General features: G+C 35.2%; 1 protein-coding gene across 3 annotated transcripts in view; it reads right to left on the bottom strand.

The window, feature by feature from the left end:
- BmMET2 (juvenile hormone resistence protein II) overlaps window positions 1-18,900 on the bottom strand; it is a 41,086-nt gene that overhangs the window by 8,869 nt on the left and 13,317 nt on the right. For 2 of the 3 annotated variants that reach the window (XM_012693418.4, NM_001114985.1), the window contains 2 exon segments: window positions 10,549-10,721; window positions 102-259 (listed from right to left, as the gene is read on the bottom strand). In XM_012693418.4, coding sequence (XP_012548872.1) covers window positions 102-259; window positions 10,549-10,721 — 331 coding nt within the window. 3 annotated transcript variants of the gene reach the window in all.

The raw sequence follows: 18,900 nt of genomic DNA, 5'->3' as shown, positions 1-18,900 counted from the left end.
TTGTGCCAAAATTATATTGAAGTTAATTGAATATTTTAATGCTTCAAATAACAGTTTTAATGAAAACGTTACATTACTAAAATTAACAATACGCTTCTCACCTCGGGGAAACCCAAGTATTGGTGTACATTTTTTGACACCACGACAATTATGCCTCTATATGTAGTAGTAATCAAAAATCCGTTGAATAATTTCAGCACGGCGTCGGTGAACTCCGGGTTGAAATCGGGATTCGTATGCACCATTTTGTTGCAGAAAACTACGAAAAACAATAAAAATTACCGACATCGAAATTAATTTATTTTCTATTATATTTATGATATTTTGGATTATATTAAAAGGTTGATTACATTTTTTTTATGTATTTAATACATACTTGCTATAAACATAAAGCGTAGTATTTTTTTCACTAAAGTTTATATCTTAAATATATTATTATCTATGTCCTAAAATAATATTTTAAATAGAATACGAACATTTTGACATAGTTCAATTATAAATTATGATTTTTATTTAATTTTTTAGTTTTTTTCTTTATTAATTTTTAAATAGTTAATAGTATATTAATAGTGTATAATACTGTTTATAATACTGTTTATAATACTATAATATAATATATTACTATAATACTACAATATACTATAATACTACTGATATTGATACGAGTACATACTTACTTTTTCCTCTATGATACTAAGTGTCTAAAATTAGGGATATTGCAAACTTGTCTATATAAAAATAAGCATGCCACATTTTAGACTAATTAATACTAAGTAATACTGTAGTGCTATATAGATATATATATATATATATATATATATTATTGTCGCGTTTTTTTCCGGATGACGGTATAGCTATTGTCTGGGTAGCCTTTTCCGTTTTACCAAGATGGTGTAGCCTGTGTTATGGCTGGTTCTAGTTTTAGAACCAAACAGTCTAACGGCCCTGAGACTGGATTAGGCCCATCCATCGTCAACAGTAGTCGACTGCTATTTGAGCCGGGAAGATACTTAGTGGTGGTCACGATAAGAGGGTTATCGTGTAGAGAAGTGACGTTCAGACGTCGACTTCATAAATTTACGGTCGCTCGAGACCTAGATCGTCATGTCGATCCACAATCATAATCGGCCACAACAAATTCATGCGATACGGTTCTTTATTTATGTTCTATTATTTATCTTATGTTCCGTAGACAACAAAAACGTAAATGAAACCATCCGCCTTGAGATATGGAGGTCTAAATCTCAGTTCTATAGCATAAAGGTTGTATCCACCCTTCAAGCCGGAAGGAATTAATGATTCGCACCATAAATAAGCCGGGTACTTACCCGTATGGGCTCACAAGACGCCCTTCCGCTAGTAATTAGGCAAATTATATTTTATGCTGATTAAATTTTTTTATACGTTGCTATTCCATCATCGTGGAAGTGATTCGAAAGTAAATGTTGTAATAGGGACTTCATGTCTCCTTGTGGGCGGTGTAGTTCAGATAGCGGTGTTCCGATAGCCACTTAATATGACCTACCTACTTAGAAAATTAAAAAAAAAGTTATCTTTATAGCAATTTAGATTTTTTGCTACGCAAATATCTAGTTGACTCATTCTGTTTATAATTCGAGACATGCAGTAATATGCAACGCGGTGCGAGTTATCTAAGTGCATAAGGTTATGATCAAAACATGCACAGATATATAGGTCAGTGTAGTTTGTACAAATTTGAAAAACGAAATAGAGTATTTATCAATTCAAACATCAACCATGCTAACGTTGTATTTTTTTTATGTTTACCTTGTGTTGATATTTAAAAAAAATCTTATTATAATTAATAATTGTTTGAGGATGGAGAAGTCATGTTCCTGCTCACGCAGAAATGACACAAATCTGAGCCACAGCTAAGAATAGATCTGCACTTTGCGCTAGTATAATACGTACGTACTTATGTCTAAATGCAGTTTTGTTGCTATTGCAACAATCATACAAATTAATTCCTTTTAAACCATACAATATTCGTTAGGCGGCGGCCGTAAATTAATTTATTTGAATGGCATGTCAGAATTCATCACTGAATATTACTTTATAAAATATTACTCGGAATGTATCGCATAAAATTTCTATGACATACCGCTTGAAAACAGTAGTTTTTTTTACAAAAAATAATCTGCACAGCTGAATAAAATAATTGCTGTTTCATACTGAATTTATAAAGGTGCCATTAAACGCCTATCATCAGATTATTAAGAATGCAAGTATTTCACACCTACATTTAACATTTGTAATCATTCTTGGATTCTTGATATAATATGTGTATCATATAAAATGAATATGCTAATTTTATGAATCATTTAATCCGAGCAACGAGTCATCGCTTTTAAGGCGCATTTCTGTTATGTACACAATGTATACTTAGTCTGGCCATAAATACTGTTACAATTAAAAATAAACAAAATATTACATATGAATTTGGAATCTGTCATTTTTATATGATTGCTCATTGAATTTTCTCATTTTGGCGCCAATACATTGTACAATATTTTGCGATATTAAAATGGAGTGGGGTGATAAAGAGAACCGAATCGCTGTGATTGCATTACACAAAGTAGGTATGGAGCCAAATGCAAATTTTAAAACTCTCCATACGCTTGGTATTAGTAAAATGTTTGTGTACCGGGCTATTAATAAGTGCAATGAGACCTCCTCTGTTTGTGACAGAAAAAGATCTGGCCGTCCACGTAGTGTTCGTACGAAAAAGGTGGTCAAAGCAGTAAGGGAAAGAATTCGAAGAAATCCTGTCCGAAAGCAAAAGATTTTATCTCGGGAGATGAAGATAGCACCTAGAACCATGTCGCGTATTTTAAAAGATCACTTAGGACTTGTAGCCTTTAAGAGACGTACTGGTCATTTCTTAACTGATAATCTAAAAGAGAATAGGGTGGTAAAATCGAAACAACTACTGAAGCGGTACGCAAAGGGAGGTCATAAAAATTTTTTGTTTACGGATGAGAAAATTTTTACAATTGTGCAACATTTTAACAAACAATATGACCGTATTTATGCTCAAAGCTCTAAGGAAGCTTCCCAATTAGTCGACAGAGTGCAACGTGGGCACTATCCGACTTCAGTGATGGTTTGGTGGGGTATTAGCTATGAAGGAGTGACTGAGCCATACTTTTGTCAAAAAGGTATCAAAACATCGGTACAAGTGTATCAAGATACCATTCTTGACAAGGTAGTGAAGCCCCTTAACAACACTATGTTCAATAATCAAGAACGGTCCTTCCAGCAAGACTCGGTTCCAGGATATAAAGCTCGGTCTACGCAGTCTTGGTTGGAAACGAACGTTTCGGACTTCATCAGAGCTGAAGACTGGCCGTCGTCTAGTCCCGATCTTAATCCGCTGGATTATGATTTATGGTCAGTTTTAGAGAGTACGGCTTGCTCTAAACGCCATGATAATTTGGAGTCGATAAAACAATCCGTACGATTGGCAGTGAAAATTTTTCCCATGGAAAGAGTGCGTGCTTCTATTGATAACTGGCCTCAACGTTTAAAGGACTGTATTGCAGCCAATGGAGACAACTTCGAATAAGCTTTTTATAGTTTAAATTGTTTTATATTTATGTATTAAACTAACACACTGTAAAAGTAATAAATGTTATTTGCAATAGAATTTTTTGTTATTTTTAATTGTAACAGTATTTATGGCAAGACTAGGTATATCAAAGGCTTTCCCTCTACTGTTAAATCAGATTATTTTTTGTATTTTCGTTAGCCAAGCTAAATAATTTTATGATTTCATGCCGTCTATATCTTTTTAATTCATTGAGACATATCCCTTAAACAATTAAACTAGTCTTCTAACAAACCGAGAAGTAGTCACGTACATATGTATCAGTATCTTTAGCGTATCAAAGTTATGTCCGCGTACGTAGAATATGACATACCATCAAGAATATGATATGATACAAAGTATATGCACCTGCATTCTTGATAATCCTACTACGAATGATTCACTATTTGTATTCAACGCCGCTCCTGGATGTGGTGTTCGTCGTTTTTGCCGGATAAATGTAGCATCGTTGCGCGTAATTAGTGTGGATGGAGTTAGCGTTCCGACAAATAACAATTACATTGTGGAATGTGGCGAAACTAGAAAATATTTACAAATTGAAACATAGAACTACATTAATATCAACTGCGCCACAGTGTGTACGTTTCTTGTTCAGAAGGCGTCAAACAGATGCTGTATCGATAGCTGGGTAATATTTGAACGAGAACATAGTTTCGCTATTGTTTACAAACATGACTAGTATTTCCAATATAACCTCGGAAAATTTAACCGTACATTTTATTCAATGACGATAAAAATTTTTTTTTTTTTATTTTTCAGATACACCTATTGTACCTATATACCTACCTGATTTAAATTGTTTTTTTTGTCCGTCTATATTGTGTTAATGCGTTCAAGCATCACCCCAAAACTGCTGAACAGTTTTTTAATATGTTTTGTTTGAAACTAATCATATTATCATATATTACCAATAATAATTATATCTATTTCATGTTTTCGAACGAAATTAGAACAATAAGCTAGCAATTTAAAGCAAAAATCGTTGGTAAACGCTCCCGATATGTGCTACGTTCCGTACAATGCAAAATGTATTTTTTTTATCGAATTACTAGAACTGTATACATATTTAAAAATAAAGCCATATTTATAAATAGTAAATTCTAGTTTGTGTGTGTGTGTGTGAAATGGCGAATACGTAATAAACACTAGCTGCAAAGTTATTTGGTACTTAACTATGAACTTTGTCTGAAATAGACGTTACATTATTTATAGCACATTTTCTTGCCCTTTTTAATATCCGAATTAACTTACGTTTTAAAATATGACGCATTTAATATTCAGTGATATTATTCTGAAAATCAAGCATTATCAAATTACGAGGGGTGTTAAATAAATAATAGGGATTAAAGTATGAAATTGCCGTTTTATTGTAATAGGTCCTTCGAATTGAATAGAATTCGAATAGAATTGATAGAACTTTCATGGTTTAAGACTTTTGAGTGAAACTTTTTCAAATGGTACCTATGAGTTTCTTGTTTTAAAAAAATGTGCAACATTCGATTATCGACTTTCAGTTGTTTTTTTTTATTCAGCTTAGACAAGAAAGATGATACTATGAAAATTCGAGTGGTTTTTTTCAATTTTTCAGTAACAATCGACAATTTCATACTTTTACCCCTAACAGTAATAATGCGATACTCTTTGGAAAAAAAATACTAGCAGATATAACCCAAATATTAGATATAATAATAATAAAAAAGCAATCAAGTCTCTTTTGTTTTAAAATAAATATGTAGAAGTCGTGTTTGAACCGTGTCGGTACGTGTTCTTAAAAATGGATAAAATTGAAGTTCGCGCGGTAATAAAATATCTTTGCTTGAATTTTTTACCGCGGAGCTGGTAAATCAAGACTTAAAAGTAACATTAGGGGTTCATGCTCTTCCATATTCTACGGTTGCGCATTGGTGTGCTGAGTTCAAGTGAGGAAGAAGTTACATTAACGACGACCCCCCCCCCCCGCACGGGACGCGCTACATCGGTAGTGACTGAACAAAAGATAAAAAAAAATTAAAACATTCTCTTGGTGGATCGACGTGTTACTGTTTGGTTTTATAGCAGATGAAATGAAGATTTCTATAGGAATTGTCCATAATATTATACACAAACATTTGGGCATAAAAAACGTGGCAGCTAGCTGGGTGTCCAAAATGCTTTCTGTCGCGCAGAAACAAACAAGACTGAGAATTTCACAAATGTGTTTTTGTTTGTTACAACAAAATCTTGGCCGACTTTCGGCTTGATTCATAACAATTCACGAAACATGGCTTCACTATTATGACCCGGCAACGAAAAAAGCTGTCCATGACTTGTAAAAAATCGACATTTCCAACTTTGAAGAAATTTTATATTATTCCATCCGCGCCATTTTAAGGTAATGGGGTGGTTTTTTTTCTGGGACAGCCATGGAAAGCAATAACCCAATACCTTAATTATGGTACCACTATTACGGGGACTTTGTACACAGGACAAATAATAAAGTTGCGCGAGGAAATACGCAAGCAACGGAGGGGCCAACTCATTATTTTGCGGTAGGTAGCGGCTTGGCTCTGCCCCTGGCATTGCTGAAGTCCATGGGCGACGGTAACCACTCACCATCAGGTGGGCTGTATGCTCGTCTGCCTCTTCTTCTCAGTCGGACACTCTTATCAGAGTGGTCGTGGTTGCGTTGACGCTGTATGTGCAGTAGGACCTGTTAGGTCGCCCATGCTCCCGACAACCGCCCTCCAGGCAATGCGCTTCCAGGTCGTCTGCCTACAAGGGCAATAAAAAAAAATTATAGCTGTTTTGTTTCATTCATTATACCAGCTTTTTCCATTTGACTCCATACAGAAGAGGGCCGTTCGGATTGTCGATAATCTCATTCTCACGGATCGTTTGGAACCTCTTGGTCTGCGGAGGGACTTCGGTTCCCTCTGAATTTTGTACCGTATGTTCCATGAAGAGTGCTCTGAGAAACTGTTTAAGATGATCCTCTCATCTCCTTTTTATCATCGCGCCTCCCGCCATCGGAGCAGAGTTCATCCATATTATCTCGAACCGCTGCGTTTATCGACAGCGCGTTTCCATAGGCCTTTTTTGTCACGTACCATCCGGCATATTCATTGAACCCAAGTTCTAGTGATTTCTACCTATTTCCGCGGTTAAAGGAACATCTCAGGAGCCATGTGTTTGAACATGATTTAACACGCGGGGTACATGATTTTTTTAAGGGACCATAAACCTTACCGGTGGTAGGACGTCTTGTGAGTCCGCACGGGTAGATACAAGATAATTGCGTCATACTAATTATCAGTTTTATTAAATTCCTGTAGTATAAGTTAAAATAAGTATATTAAAATACGTTAAAATTCACAGCAGCACTAAATTATCAATTTCAACATCAGCTTTATTTGTGTAAATCCAAATTCTCCTTTATTTGTATTTCATAATTGATGTTTATATCCGTTTCAGTAATTTGTTTCCTCGCAGACTTATTGCAGTCGTTACATTGGAAGAAATTTACAATTTGGCAGCGTTAATACTTTGACGGCACACATGAGCAATACCTTATGTTTTGAAATTTCCTATATTTGTATACATTTTAAAGACTCGCATGTATAATTTTCAATTTCCAGTAAGTAAGATGAAGAAGCAATGTACATGTAGTTTTCAACGAAAGTGTCACATCGATTTTTATCCGCATATGACGCAAAAAGCGGTCTGAAATTATAAATTCCATGGAAAATTGTGTGTCGCCCACACTACGTCTATTTTGCTCTCACCTATTTCAGTTTGTACGAATAATAATGATGTGTGAGTTATATTTGCCTTATAAAAACGTAATAAATAATTAAGAGTCATGTTTTGTATGAGCTTAGTGAAAACACGGCGTAATTTCAAGCATTTCGATCAGCCGTGGGGTTGAACACCTCTGAAAAAAGTATGTAAAGATATAGTTCCAAAAAGTTTCTAAAAAAATTACGAAGCTTTTGCCATTGTCAGAGCTATTACTCATACAAATGGAGGTAAAAACTCTATTTAAAATTTTATTGGTTTATAAATGAATGTAGGGCTGACACATTGTTAAACCACATACAACAGCAACCAATACCATAAATAATAGTTTTAAAAAACTAACAAAATACGCTTTTATAGAAAATTCAACTAAAAAATAGAAAATAAATTTTAATAAATTTGAATTAAAATAGTGTAAGAAAAAATGATTTTAATGTAAAAAAAAGCGTGGGGTGCATGGTATCAGTACCTATAAATATTTTATGAACAGATATGAGTAGAAGGGCTATTTTGATAATATCCTGAAAAGCACCCCACGCTTTTTTATAATAAAATATTTTTTCTTGCACTATTTTTAATTCAAATTTATTAAATTTTATTTTCTATTTTTTAGTTGAATTTTCTATAAAAGCGTATTTTGTTAGTTTCTTTAAACTATTATTTATTTTTCATTTTTTAGTTGAATTTTAATCTTCTCAATATATTTTTTCAAAATTTTTTTTCAATATTATATTTTCATCGGTCCTTAATAAGTATACCAAATTTCGAGTTAATCCGACGTTTTGAAGGGGGTCAAAATCATGTTCAAAGATTCCGTTACAAACATACATACTAACATACATACGTCTGAAGCTAAAAAAAGCGTATTTTAAAAAGTGAATTGTGCGGTGCATTTGTCGCAATTCTTCTACATATTTTGATAAAAACTCTAATAGTAGTAGATTCAGCGAAAATTAAAAATTAGCTGTGCCGACCCCACCTAGTGGGATAAGGTGGAGAAAAAGAAGAAGAAGTAGTAGATTCAGCGAAGCACTGGTCTTGCTAGGGCTAGCGTTACTCCCAACAATTCTCTCAGGTTGAGCCCGTGAACTCACCTTCCGGTCCGGGTGAAGTTGGGATAGCCTCTTAGGCTATCAACGATTAGTTAGGGGAAAAAAAGTTATTATTTGGGTTTGTAGAAAACCGGTGTGTTTTGTCTATGTTTAATCTATTGATGAATAGATTGCAATTTAGATTGATTTTTATTTGAATATGCAATTTCGAAAAGGGTACATTTCGAATATTTTGTCAAATACGTTTTTTCATATACATGTAGTTTTGAGGCTTACCCATTTTATAATAATTCCAGTAATTTCCAATTGCTAATTAACACTAAAATATATCTCAAAACTTAATATTTTAAATTTTACACTGCTTTAGAATATAATCAGTTTCTTTTTCATTTCCTGAACATTTTACGTTTTCAGAGATGTGCCCTTTTCGAAATTGCATATTCATTTATTTATTGCGTAGATGGGTGAACGCGGCCACGGATCAACTGATGCAAGCAGCTTAGCCGAGCCAATAGATATCACAATGTGAATGCCGCCGCCTACTTTGAGACATGAGTCTGATACCTATTGTAAAACAACTGTCATATCCTTGAAAGCAGAACACATGATTTCTCCATGGTAGGAGAGTGTAACCTACTCGTGGGGGAAAACAATATGCCCAGTAGAAGTTGGTGGTGAAAACATCTCTTGGTATCATATTTGGAGAACGCTGCTGCCGACTATCCGATGAATCGCCTTTCACGACACCCACAGAAAGAGGTGGTGCTACTAGACCCGTTTGTTAAAGTAAACTAAAATAGCTGTTCAGACTCTGATAGCTTGCATTTGACTACAAAATCAATAACGACTAAACATGCCATTCATAGTACAAAGTAACTAAAAAAAACTCCAAGTGAGCTTTCTTGACTACCTTATCGTAAAATGGCTCACCTGTTGTTATCTTTTTGCAATCCTGATCTGGATTCTTGTCTTCTCTCTTTGTTTCCATAGTCGACTGGTGGTAAACTAGTATTTATTAGGTACCTAATTAAGTCTAATCTAAATGTTCCGATGATGCGAAAACATTTTGAATGTAATTTTATGGCAAGCTTTTGTTTGATATTGTAAGCCAGTTAGCCGCGATTAAGCAAACTGATGTTTGGCACTACTATTTTTGAAATATCAAATCACATATGTGAATTTTGTAAAAAAAAACACGCTTATTTTTATCTAAAAAAAATTAGTATATATTGTATTAATGAATATAAGTAGAAGACATCGATGGAACAAATACCAAATTAATCATTTTAGATTAAATTCAAAGTAATCCGAACCTAATGAGGGTGTGATTTGTGCTGAAATTACTAAAACATCTGCTACGCGATAAACGCTTAAAGGTGTATGTATGTAAAATGACCTGACGTAATCTAAGGAGGAGGTATCGAAGGACGACCACACAGACAGTACCAGGTAATTTTAAAACAATGTTATGGCGAATAAAAGAAAATATGATAAATACTATGTACCACACACGACTTTTCACAGTGGGTGGCCGTATTCACAATGCTGACGTCTACGAACTCCGGTACTCACTTAACTTCAGGTGGGTTGTAAACTCGTGTACTTGTTAATAACAAAGAAACGATAAAAAAATTAGTTAAAACTAATTGGTTTGTAGGAATTTCAATGATTATTTCGTTAGTTGGATTCAACAGTGATATACTTTTTAACTTCTAGCGCACTTGAACTAATATGTCAGATTCTCGAATTGTTTATAATTTGTCTAGTACAATCCTGTTAAGAAATTATTTGAACAGAAAATGTATACTTGTAAATTGATCGAAGATAATTTGATAAAAACTTCCTTATACTTGGTATCATTCAAATCGTTCACCAATCAAACATGGAAATATGCAGTTATTGGATATTAGTGGCTACAAATTCTAACTATATATGCGCTATTAGTAAATACTATTATTAGTATTGACATTAACTACGTGAATTTAATTTGTTTTTCTCCGAATGAAATTAGATGTAGCTCCCGGAAATATGATTGAATATTCGCCATATTATTTATGTTTAGGTAAAATTAGGTAGTAGATAAGTAAGACGTACCGTACTGGTGAGCGCGCAAGTAGTGAGCGGTAAGTCGCAGAACACCTGTTTTGTCAATCTTCTTATTAGAAGCGACGACAGGGGGTACCATAGACGCCAATTCAGCTATGGACTGGTTCAGCTTGTCGCGCCGTTGCTTCTCAGCTTTATTCCGTAATTCTCGAGGACTCTCCCTGAAAGTAGACGATCCGTCACTTGATATAGAAAGCACAGTACCAGAGGTTTGCGATTCGACGTTTATACAAGTTATTCTATTGTTGTTTTTGGAACGAAGGTCCATTACAAGTACGCGGTTCTTGTAGCCACTCGCCTGCGACGACCGATGGGACGCGAATGCCAGCCGGAGCCAGAAAGGCTTTCACGGTGCGAAACGTGCCTTTATCATGGTTTTTGCGAGCGCGTAGGTGTGCAATCGACGGGTGACTTTATCTGGCTGTGTGCTTCATTATATTTATAAATAAACACAATTTTTTACGTTTTCAAACGAATGGTTTTTTTTTTATAAATTCCTTTTCGCTTTGTTTTTAATGTTACGTAGGTAAGCGAAATACAAGTAAAAGCTTGTATATCCATAAATACTGGATAATCCATAATCTGGCCATAAATATTGTTACATAAAAACTTTTCTTTTTTTAACCTTTTTAATTATTTTGAATTTGGAACATGTATATTATTTTAAAAACTTCTTGCAATTTTACGCCATTTCACATATTTTTTCGTCGTTCGTATTGTTTCGTTTTGTCATTTATGGTTTGGTGGGGCGTGTCTTATCAAGGAGTCACAAAACTACATTTTTGTGAAAAAGGAGTGAAAACTAAAGCCAAAGCGTATCACGATACTGTCTTGGATCATGTTGTGAAACCTCTCAGCAAGACACTTTTTAAAAATATACCGTGGACTTTTCTGCAAGTTTCTGTACCTGGTCACACAGCACGAACTATCCGAGCCTGGCTTGAAACCAACGTTCCGGACTTTATAAGAATCCTCATCTAGCCCAGACTTCAAATTATAGTCAGTTTTAGAGGACATGGCCTTTTTTTACTATTTTTTTTTAACGTTGTGGTATCCATTTACGGATATCCAGTCCGGGGGGTAACGAACCGGGTTATGTCGAATTCCGGCGCCTCCCGAGAGGAAGAGGGAGATGAGGAGGGCCAAGGTCCTCCACCTCGCCGGATTCCTCGCAGGAGACTACGCCTGAAAAAGGCGCGCGAGGCGCTCGCTCCGCACAGCCACTACAGCCTAAACCCCATCGAGCTCCACCACACCGGCTACACCAGACCTACGGTACCGCCGAAGACCGAAAGTCCGCTTTCGCCGGTACCCGTCCTGATGATAAGACGGGATTTCATCTCCGGAAATATCCCGAACGACATCGTCACGGGAGATACACCGTGGGCGGCGCACAGTAGCCACCTTGCACCGCCCCACCACCGGACCGACAGTTGAGTACCGGGCGCCCCCGCACCCGCCACCCAACAGTCCCTACGGGGGTTGAGCGGGAGCTTCACGCCCGCGCCGCCCACCCCGCCTTCTTCCGCCCGCCGCGCTGAGGAGCTAAAGAGGGATCCCACTCCCGCTCCTCAGCCTCACGGAACGCCATTATCAGATCAAGATTAAGTCGTCGTGGCCTAAAAGATAAGACGTCCGGAGCATTCGTGTTGAAGCGATGCACCGGTGTTCGAATCCCGCAGGCGGGTACCAATTTTTCTAATGAAATACGTACTCAGCAAATGTTCACGATTGACTTCCACGGTGAAGGAATAACATCGTGTAATAAAAGTGAAGCCCGCAAAATTATAATTTGCGTAATTACTGGTGGTAGGACCTGTTGTGAGTCCGCGCGGGTAGGTACCACCGCCCTGCCTATTTCTGCCGTGAAGCAGTAATGCGTTTCGGTTTGAAGGGTGGGGCAGCCGTTGTAACTATACTGAGAGCTTACAACTTATATCTCAAGGTGGGTGGCGCATTTACGTTGTAGATGTCTATGGGCTCCAGTAACCACTTAACACCAGGTGGGCTGTGAGCTCGTTCAACCATCTAAGCAATAAAAAAAAATAAAAAAAACACAAAACCGTGACCGTCCCCGACTTAAGGCCTGTGTCCTACGCCGGTATACCGCAGCCAAGATTTCGGCCTCGAGGTCCCTGGCCTGTTCTAAACGACACGGCGATATCGAGTCTCTTAAAAAATATTTGAAGCAAGCAGTGGCAAAATTTCCCTTGAAAGTAGTGCGTAAATCCATAGATTAAAGCCAAAGGTGGCCATTTCGAATAGATTTTTATTTTTTGCTTAAACTTTAATCTATAAGTATGTATAAATTTGAATAATATTACATTTCTTTATTAAAAAAATGCGTTTTCATTTGTAACAGAACTTATGGCTGACTAGATATATATCTATACTTATTTATATTAGTGTTCCCAGAGACAGCGACCAGGTAAGGTAGTTTATGTTTTAGTGTTTGAGTTATAAGGTTAATAATTGTATTAAATTGTAAATTGTTTTTCGCTTACTTGAGTAAACTATCTCACGGACCTCATTGCGCTTAGGTCAGTGTTCGGAGCCCATATTCACAATAAAGCGTATGCCGACATTCATCTTTAGACGCAAGGTCGAAGTCTCAATAGTAATATAGAGCGGTTGTCTCAAAGGCGGGATACTTTTCGTACTACATAATTCAAATTACGATTTAATCTCGCGTTTTTGAAGTGAAATTTCTTTAGGCGCGTTGAGAGTAATATTTAATTCTCGACAGATTCGTTACGTCTAGAGAGAAAAGATACAATTTAGGAAGAGCGAGAATGAGAAGATAGACAAAGCGTCTCGCAAACCACTTGACCCCGGAGACAGGGAAAGGACAAAGTGAGCTAGGTCGTTTTTCTTATACACAGCATTCCCTATTACAAGAGAAATTTCATTTAAGGGTAATGAAGTTCCCAGCGATAAAAAATAAAAAGGCGGGTTGTGACATTCACAACGTGATTTTTATGGACTCCTAGAGCCACTTTACCAATGTGCATATTTTATTTATATTTTTATTTTCCTGGAACTATATGATGTTGTCGTAGCCAAAAAGCTTACTTACATATTCATTAGAAAATATAAACGCATTAAGCCCATTCTAAATTTTTTTATTATATATTAAGGTTGAGTGTTGATTTCAAGAATTGCTTAATTCGGACTTCAGTACGGGGAAAATAAAAAATTAAATTCAGAAATTTCTTCGAACCTTTCATATTTATTGTCGATATAAGCAGCGTTACGTTCCTAAAAAATGAGTTTTAAATTATTAATTCGTTGAATATTAAATATTACGATTTAGTTAACAGCGATTCAATCGAAACATCCTTGAAATATACTGAAGTTTACAATCATAACGGTATTGAACGTCCTGTTCAAATTGTTTTTTGTTGATCTAAGTTACATAAAAATTCTCAGAAATCTCGCCCACGCTTAGTTTTGAAAAACAATATCTTGTTTTATTGCTATTAGAATGTCGGATCTCTAATAAGTTAATTTGTAATCGTATTATTGTAATCTTAAATTGATTAAATCACAACTGCGCAGGATTCAATAGTGATACTTCATAACATACCTACACAGTCTTCGTTACAAAATAGGGATTCTGATGACGATTGCACCTCCATTTTGTAACAATGGCTATCGGAAAAATAACTTAGCGAATTAATTATCATAGAGTAGATTATTATTGATGCCTTTAGCTTATCTTGTTTTTGCTTAGTCGCACACATGTCAAATCAAATCAAATCAAAAAAAAATTATTCAACAAAAATGAAAGTACTTGTTGAACGTCAAAAGAACATGTAACTATATGTATACTGGGTGTTAGGAGACCGCTTCCGCTTTTTTTAGTAATGTATTTTTTGTGAAACTATCCTTTCATTTAGCTGTACTAACATGATGGAGCGTAAATAATGCTAATAAAACGTTTTAAAAATGTTTTTGAAGTGAAACTTCTTTAGAATCGTTGTGATTTCAAACTCGATGAAACGAAATGAAACGAAACGAAAAAATAAGTGTGCCGCGATTGGCTTGCCGAAACGGCTCCGAGCGGCACCGACAAATCACGAAGCGCTCCACACGGTCTCGCGTCCCCGACTAGTTTTTGGAAGCGGTCTCATAACACCCAGTATTATTTTTCATAGTAGGTGTTGCATAAAAAACAGCGTCACTGCGCTCTAGTACCGGTGTGATATTGTATGAAAACAAAAACATTGAAGAAAATTGTAGCAAAATATAAATAATTTTACTCTCTTTGAATATAGTGAATAAATTGTATCATAGAATACCGAGTTTTTTAAGTTCGATTTGTTGTAGATATTATTATGTATTGTAATATTTGTCCAAATTTTTTTATTGGTATTCATTGGTGAAAATATATTTGTGCTCAAGCAAATAGTCGAAAATTCCTCTTGACCATACGGGTCCTTTTTATATATTTTTATTTGATGAGTGGACGAGCTTACACCGGAGTCCGTAAACATCAACCACATTAATTCTGCTGCCTATTTTGAGACCTAAGTTCTAAGTTTTTGAAGTACAACGACGGCCCCACCATTGAAATCGGAACGAATTACTGGTTCACGGCAGAAACAGGCAGGATGGTAGCACCTTCCCGTGCGGGGTCACCCACTAGATGTCCTACCACCAGTGAATATTTAATGTATTCCTGTTCTAAAATTACAAGATTCAGTTCAAAGCAAAACATCGTTAATTGCAAATTGATATCAGAAAATTAATGTGCAAAATATCAAATCGAGTCAAAGTGCAATAATTTTGTTTACGCAAAATTCTATTCGTTTACAAAATTAATCAGGACAATGATCGTTAAATTGCAGTTCATGTCATTTAGATATTCGCTAGGAGACGCACTTTGTGTTTGATAATAGCCAATTGATTTGAAATCGAACACCGGCATATGTAAAATCATGATTTTTTTTATTGTTTCAAATAACAAAATGACGTGAGTTGTGTTTTGCATAATGTGATTGTTTAAATGAGTTAGTTTACTTATATATTTTAATTATAATATTAACGGAAAATATACTGATGATGAGCTACCTATAGAATGAAGGGGTCGATCAGATGATTCGGTAGAAGACGTCGTCCTGTGTAGCACTGTTAACAAGTGTTCGTGTATTAATAAATATTTAAAGAATTTAATAGGAATCATTTTAGAAAACATCCATTCTGTTTTATTTAATCATCGTCTATCGGTCTTACCTTCTATCCCAAATTTGCATATTGTTTTTATCGTGATGTTGACTTCAAACGTGATAAACAACATGATGTATGCATCTCAAAGTAAGATACGTACGTACGCCTAGTACAGTCGGTAAATCTGTAATATTTTTTTAGTTAAATACTTTTTATTAATTACTTTTAGTTGATTAACTTTTATTAAATTATTTTTTAGTTAGTATAAGGAACAACTAAAAAAGCCTAAGGAAAAATTTAATAATTTTTATTGTTCAATTTATTAATGAGTTCGTTTTGAGGACTCATAATTTATTATCAATTTGTTACAACGTATGTATTCATGTTGATACTGAACTATATGTAGTTTATATGACTGTCCGTGGCCAGGTATGGCAAGATGTCACCAAATTGGCATCATTCGATCACAAATCATTCGTTGCCTTTTTAAATAGAATTTAATAGTCGTAGCGCTTCTTTGTAAACATAAAACGCATGTTTCATAAATCGTTACTAGAGATGATAAAATACAGGACACAATAATAAAAGTAAATATTGTTTTAAACTACTCACTTGGGGTGATTTAAAATAAAAGTCGTCGTGGCCTAAAGGATAAGACGTCGGGTGCATTCATGTTGAGCGATGCTGCACCGATGTTCGAATCCCAGGCGGGTACCAATTTTTCTAATGAAATATGTACTCAACAAATATTCACGATTGACTTTCCACGGTGAAGGAATAACACCGTGTAATAAAAATCAAACCCGCAAAATTATAATTTGCGTAATTACTGGTGGTAGGACCTCTACTGAGTCAGCGCGGGTAGGTACCACCGCCCTGCTTATTTCTGCTGTGAAGCAGTAATGCGTTTCGGTCTGAAGGGTAGGGCAGCCGTTGTATCTATACTGAGATCTTAGAACTTATATCTCAAGGTGGGTGACGCATTTAAGTTGTAGATGTCTATGGGCTCCAGTAACCACTTAACACCAGGTGAGCTGTGAGCTCGTTCACGGATCTAAGCAATAAAAAAAAAAGATGTGTTCCGCTCTAAGCACTTCACTTTCCCCTCTTTGTTCTTTCATGAGTTTGTCTCATGCGAGATTCGGACATGGGTTGTTGAGCGACAGGAGGTTTTAGTCAGTTTGACTCCTACATGCCCCGCCCTCCATCCACAGTGGAGGGCGGAAGTCCGGCGATTTCCTACTGACTATAAAAAGTGTCTGTCATTTTTTCGAAAAAAAAAACGCATTCTTACTTTTATACATAAATTTTGTCTTTAGATAACATTTATCAAATAAAATCTGTGTATAATGTAACATAATATAATAATATAAATAAATAATAAATCAAAGACAATATCTTTGCTTCAAAATTTTGTATTTTCAGTTTAATTACAAAATCAATCAAATCATCTTGTTACTTTACACAGAGTGGAATGGCAACGACATCAAGTTCTTACATTAACATTCATCAATCATCAAAGGCAAAGTATGTGACGATCACAAGATAATCTGCACTTCGACACAGGTGTACAATTGTTATGCTAGCGTTATTAGAACAGTAGCTATTGTCCATAACGTATATGCATACGTATGTGGAAATTATTATAACGACAACGTTGAACAAATTATGCACAGCCTTTGGTTTTACGTTTTTCTTTTAGGTATCGGGCATAATAGCGGATTGCCGCGCCGATCTAAAGACAAACGTATGACGTTCGAAGAAATTGGAAACCCGCTTCAGGCTCCGGTCGCTTGATAGCTAAATGCAGAAGAAACAGTCCATAATTTTATCTATACTAATATTATAAAGAGGAAAGATTTGTTTGTTTGTATTGAATGAGCTCCGAAACTACTGAACCGATTTGAAAAATTCTTTTACTGTTTGGAAGCTACACTATTCCCGAGTGACATAGGTTATAATCTTTTTTGAAAAAAATTAGGGATCTTTACTAAAACTCCAATAATGTAACCCAAGGTATAAAAAAAATACCTAAAATATTCTTTACATCGCGTTCCCTGCGAAAACTATCGATGATAGAATAAAATAATGTACTACAACTTTGTAAAACACATTATTAATTACAAAAAATGTCGCGACAGCATATGTCTAACTGTTATAGTTATGCCTCAATAAGTGTTTTTTTATTAAAAAAAATAAAACAATGTCAAATATCGTTGAAATTTTTGTTATAGACCCGAGCGAAGCCGGAGCGGGCCGCTTGTGTATTCATAAATATGTATGTATATTTATTCATAAATTTATTCTTTTACGAGGCAAACTTAGTTGCAGTCAATCATTGGTATATTAAATTAATTTATATTGCTTTTGTTGTATGTACACGTACATACAAGGCCGTTCTACTGTATGTTCTAAGCTGGCTGTATCAAGTAAACAGTAAACAAATATCATGATTGATTTTGCACGTATCTATTCGTATTGATTCTAAGAAAAAAATCGAGATCCAAACAATTTTAATGGTTTATATTGATTGCATCATAATTATTATTAATACTAGTAATAACAAAAGTATTTATTAATTTCCGGGTTTATTTGTCAAATATTTTTCTTTTCGCTAGTCGATGTATTGTTATTATGTAGTTATGAATTACATTTAAAATAACACTTCATATTCAATTGATATTATTATAAATCTGACGGGGTTGCACAATTTGAAAAGCTCTTATTAAATCGCACTCCAGACTCAGTTGCGAAGGCAATTTCCTATGAATGGAGTGGATTAAGCGCTGCGACATAAAAACCTCTAAGAGTTTTCGTTGAAGAAAACGGAGATTTCCTTATAATAGTGACACTGGCAGGCTCTCAATAAATATTGTTATTCCTAGTTTGATTTACCATTTCACTGACTACAATAAATATTTATGATTTCATCTTGTACTTGTTTCTTAATTCAGCGCGAATTCAATCTTTTTTCGTATAGTGTTTTTGGTCCTTGATTGTGAATTCCCGACTTCAGAAATGTTAAGTTAGATAGTTGCGATGTCACTTGAGTGTATTTGTAGTTTTCTTGGGTTTTTCGGCCTAAATAAACTAATGCTCGCCCAATTATCGAAATTCCACCATTTTCACTGATAATTTATAGATTTCATTCATATGAAATTCGAATTTCGA

Source organism: Bombyx mori, chromosome 1, assembly GCF_030269925.1.
Source record: "Bombyx mori chromosome 1, ASM3026992v2".
NCBI classification, from domain to species: Eukaryota; Metazoa; Arthropoda; class Insecta; order Lepidoptera; family Bombycidae; genus Bombyx; species Bombyx mori.
Note: the sequence above shows the minus strand (reverse complement) of the source record. Positions and strands in the feature narration are given on the sequence as shown.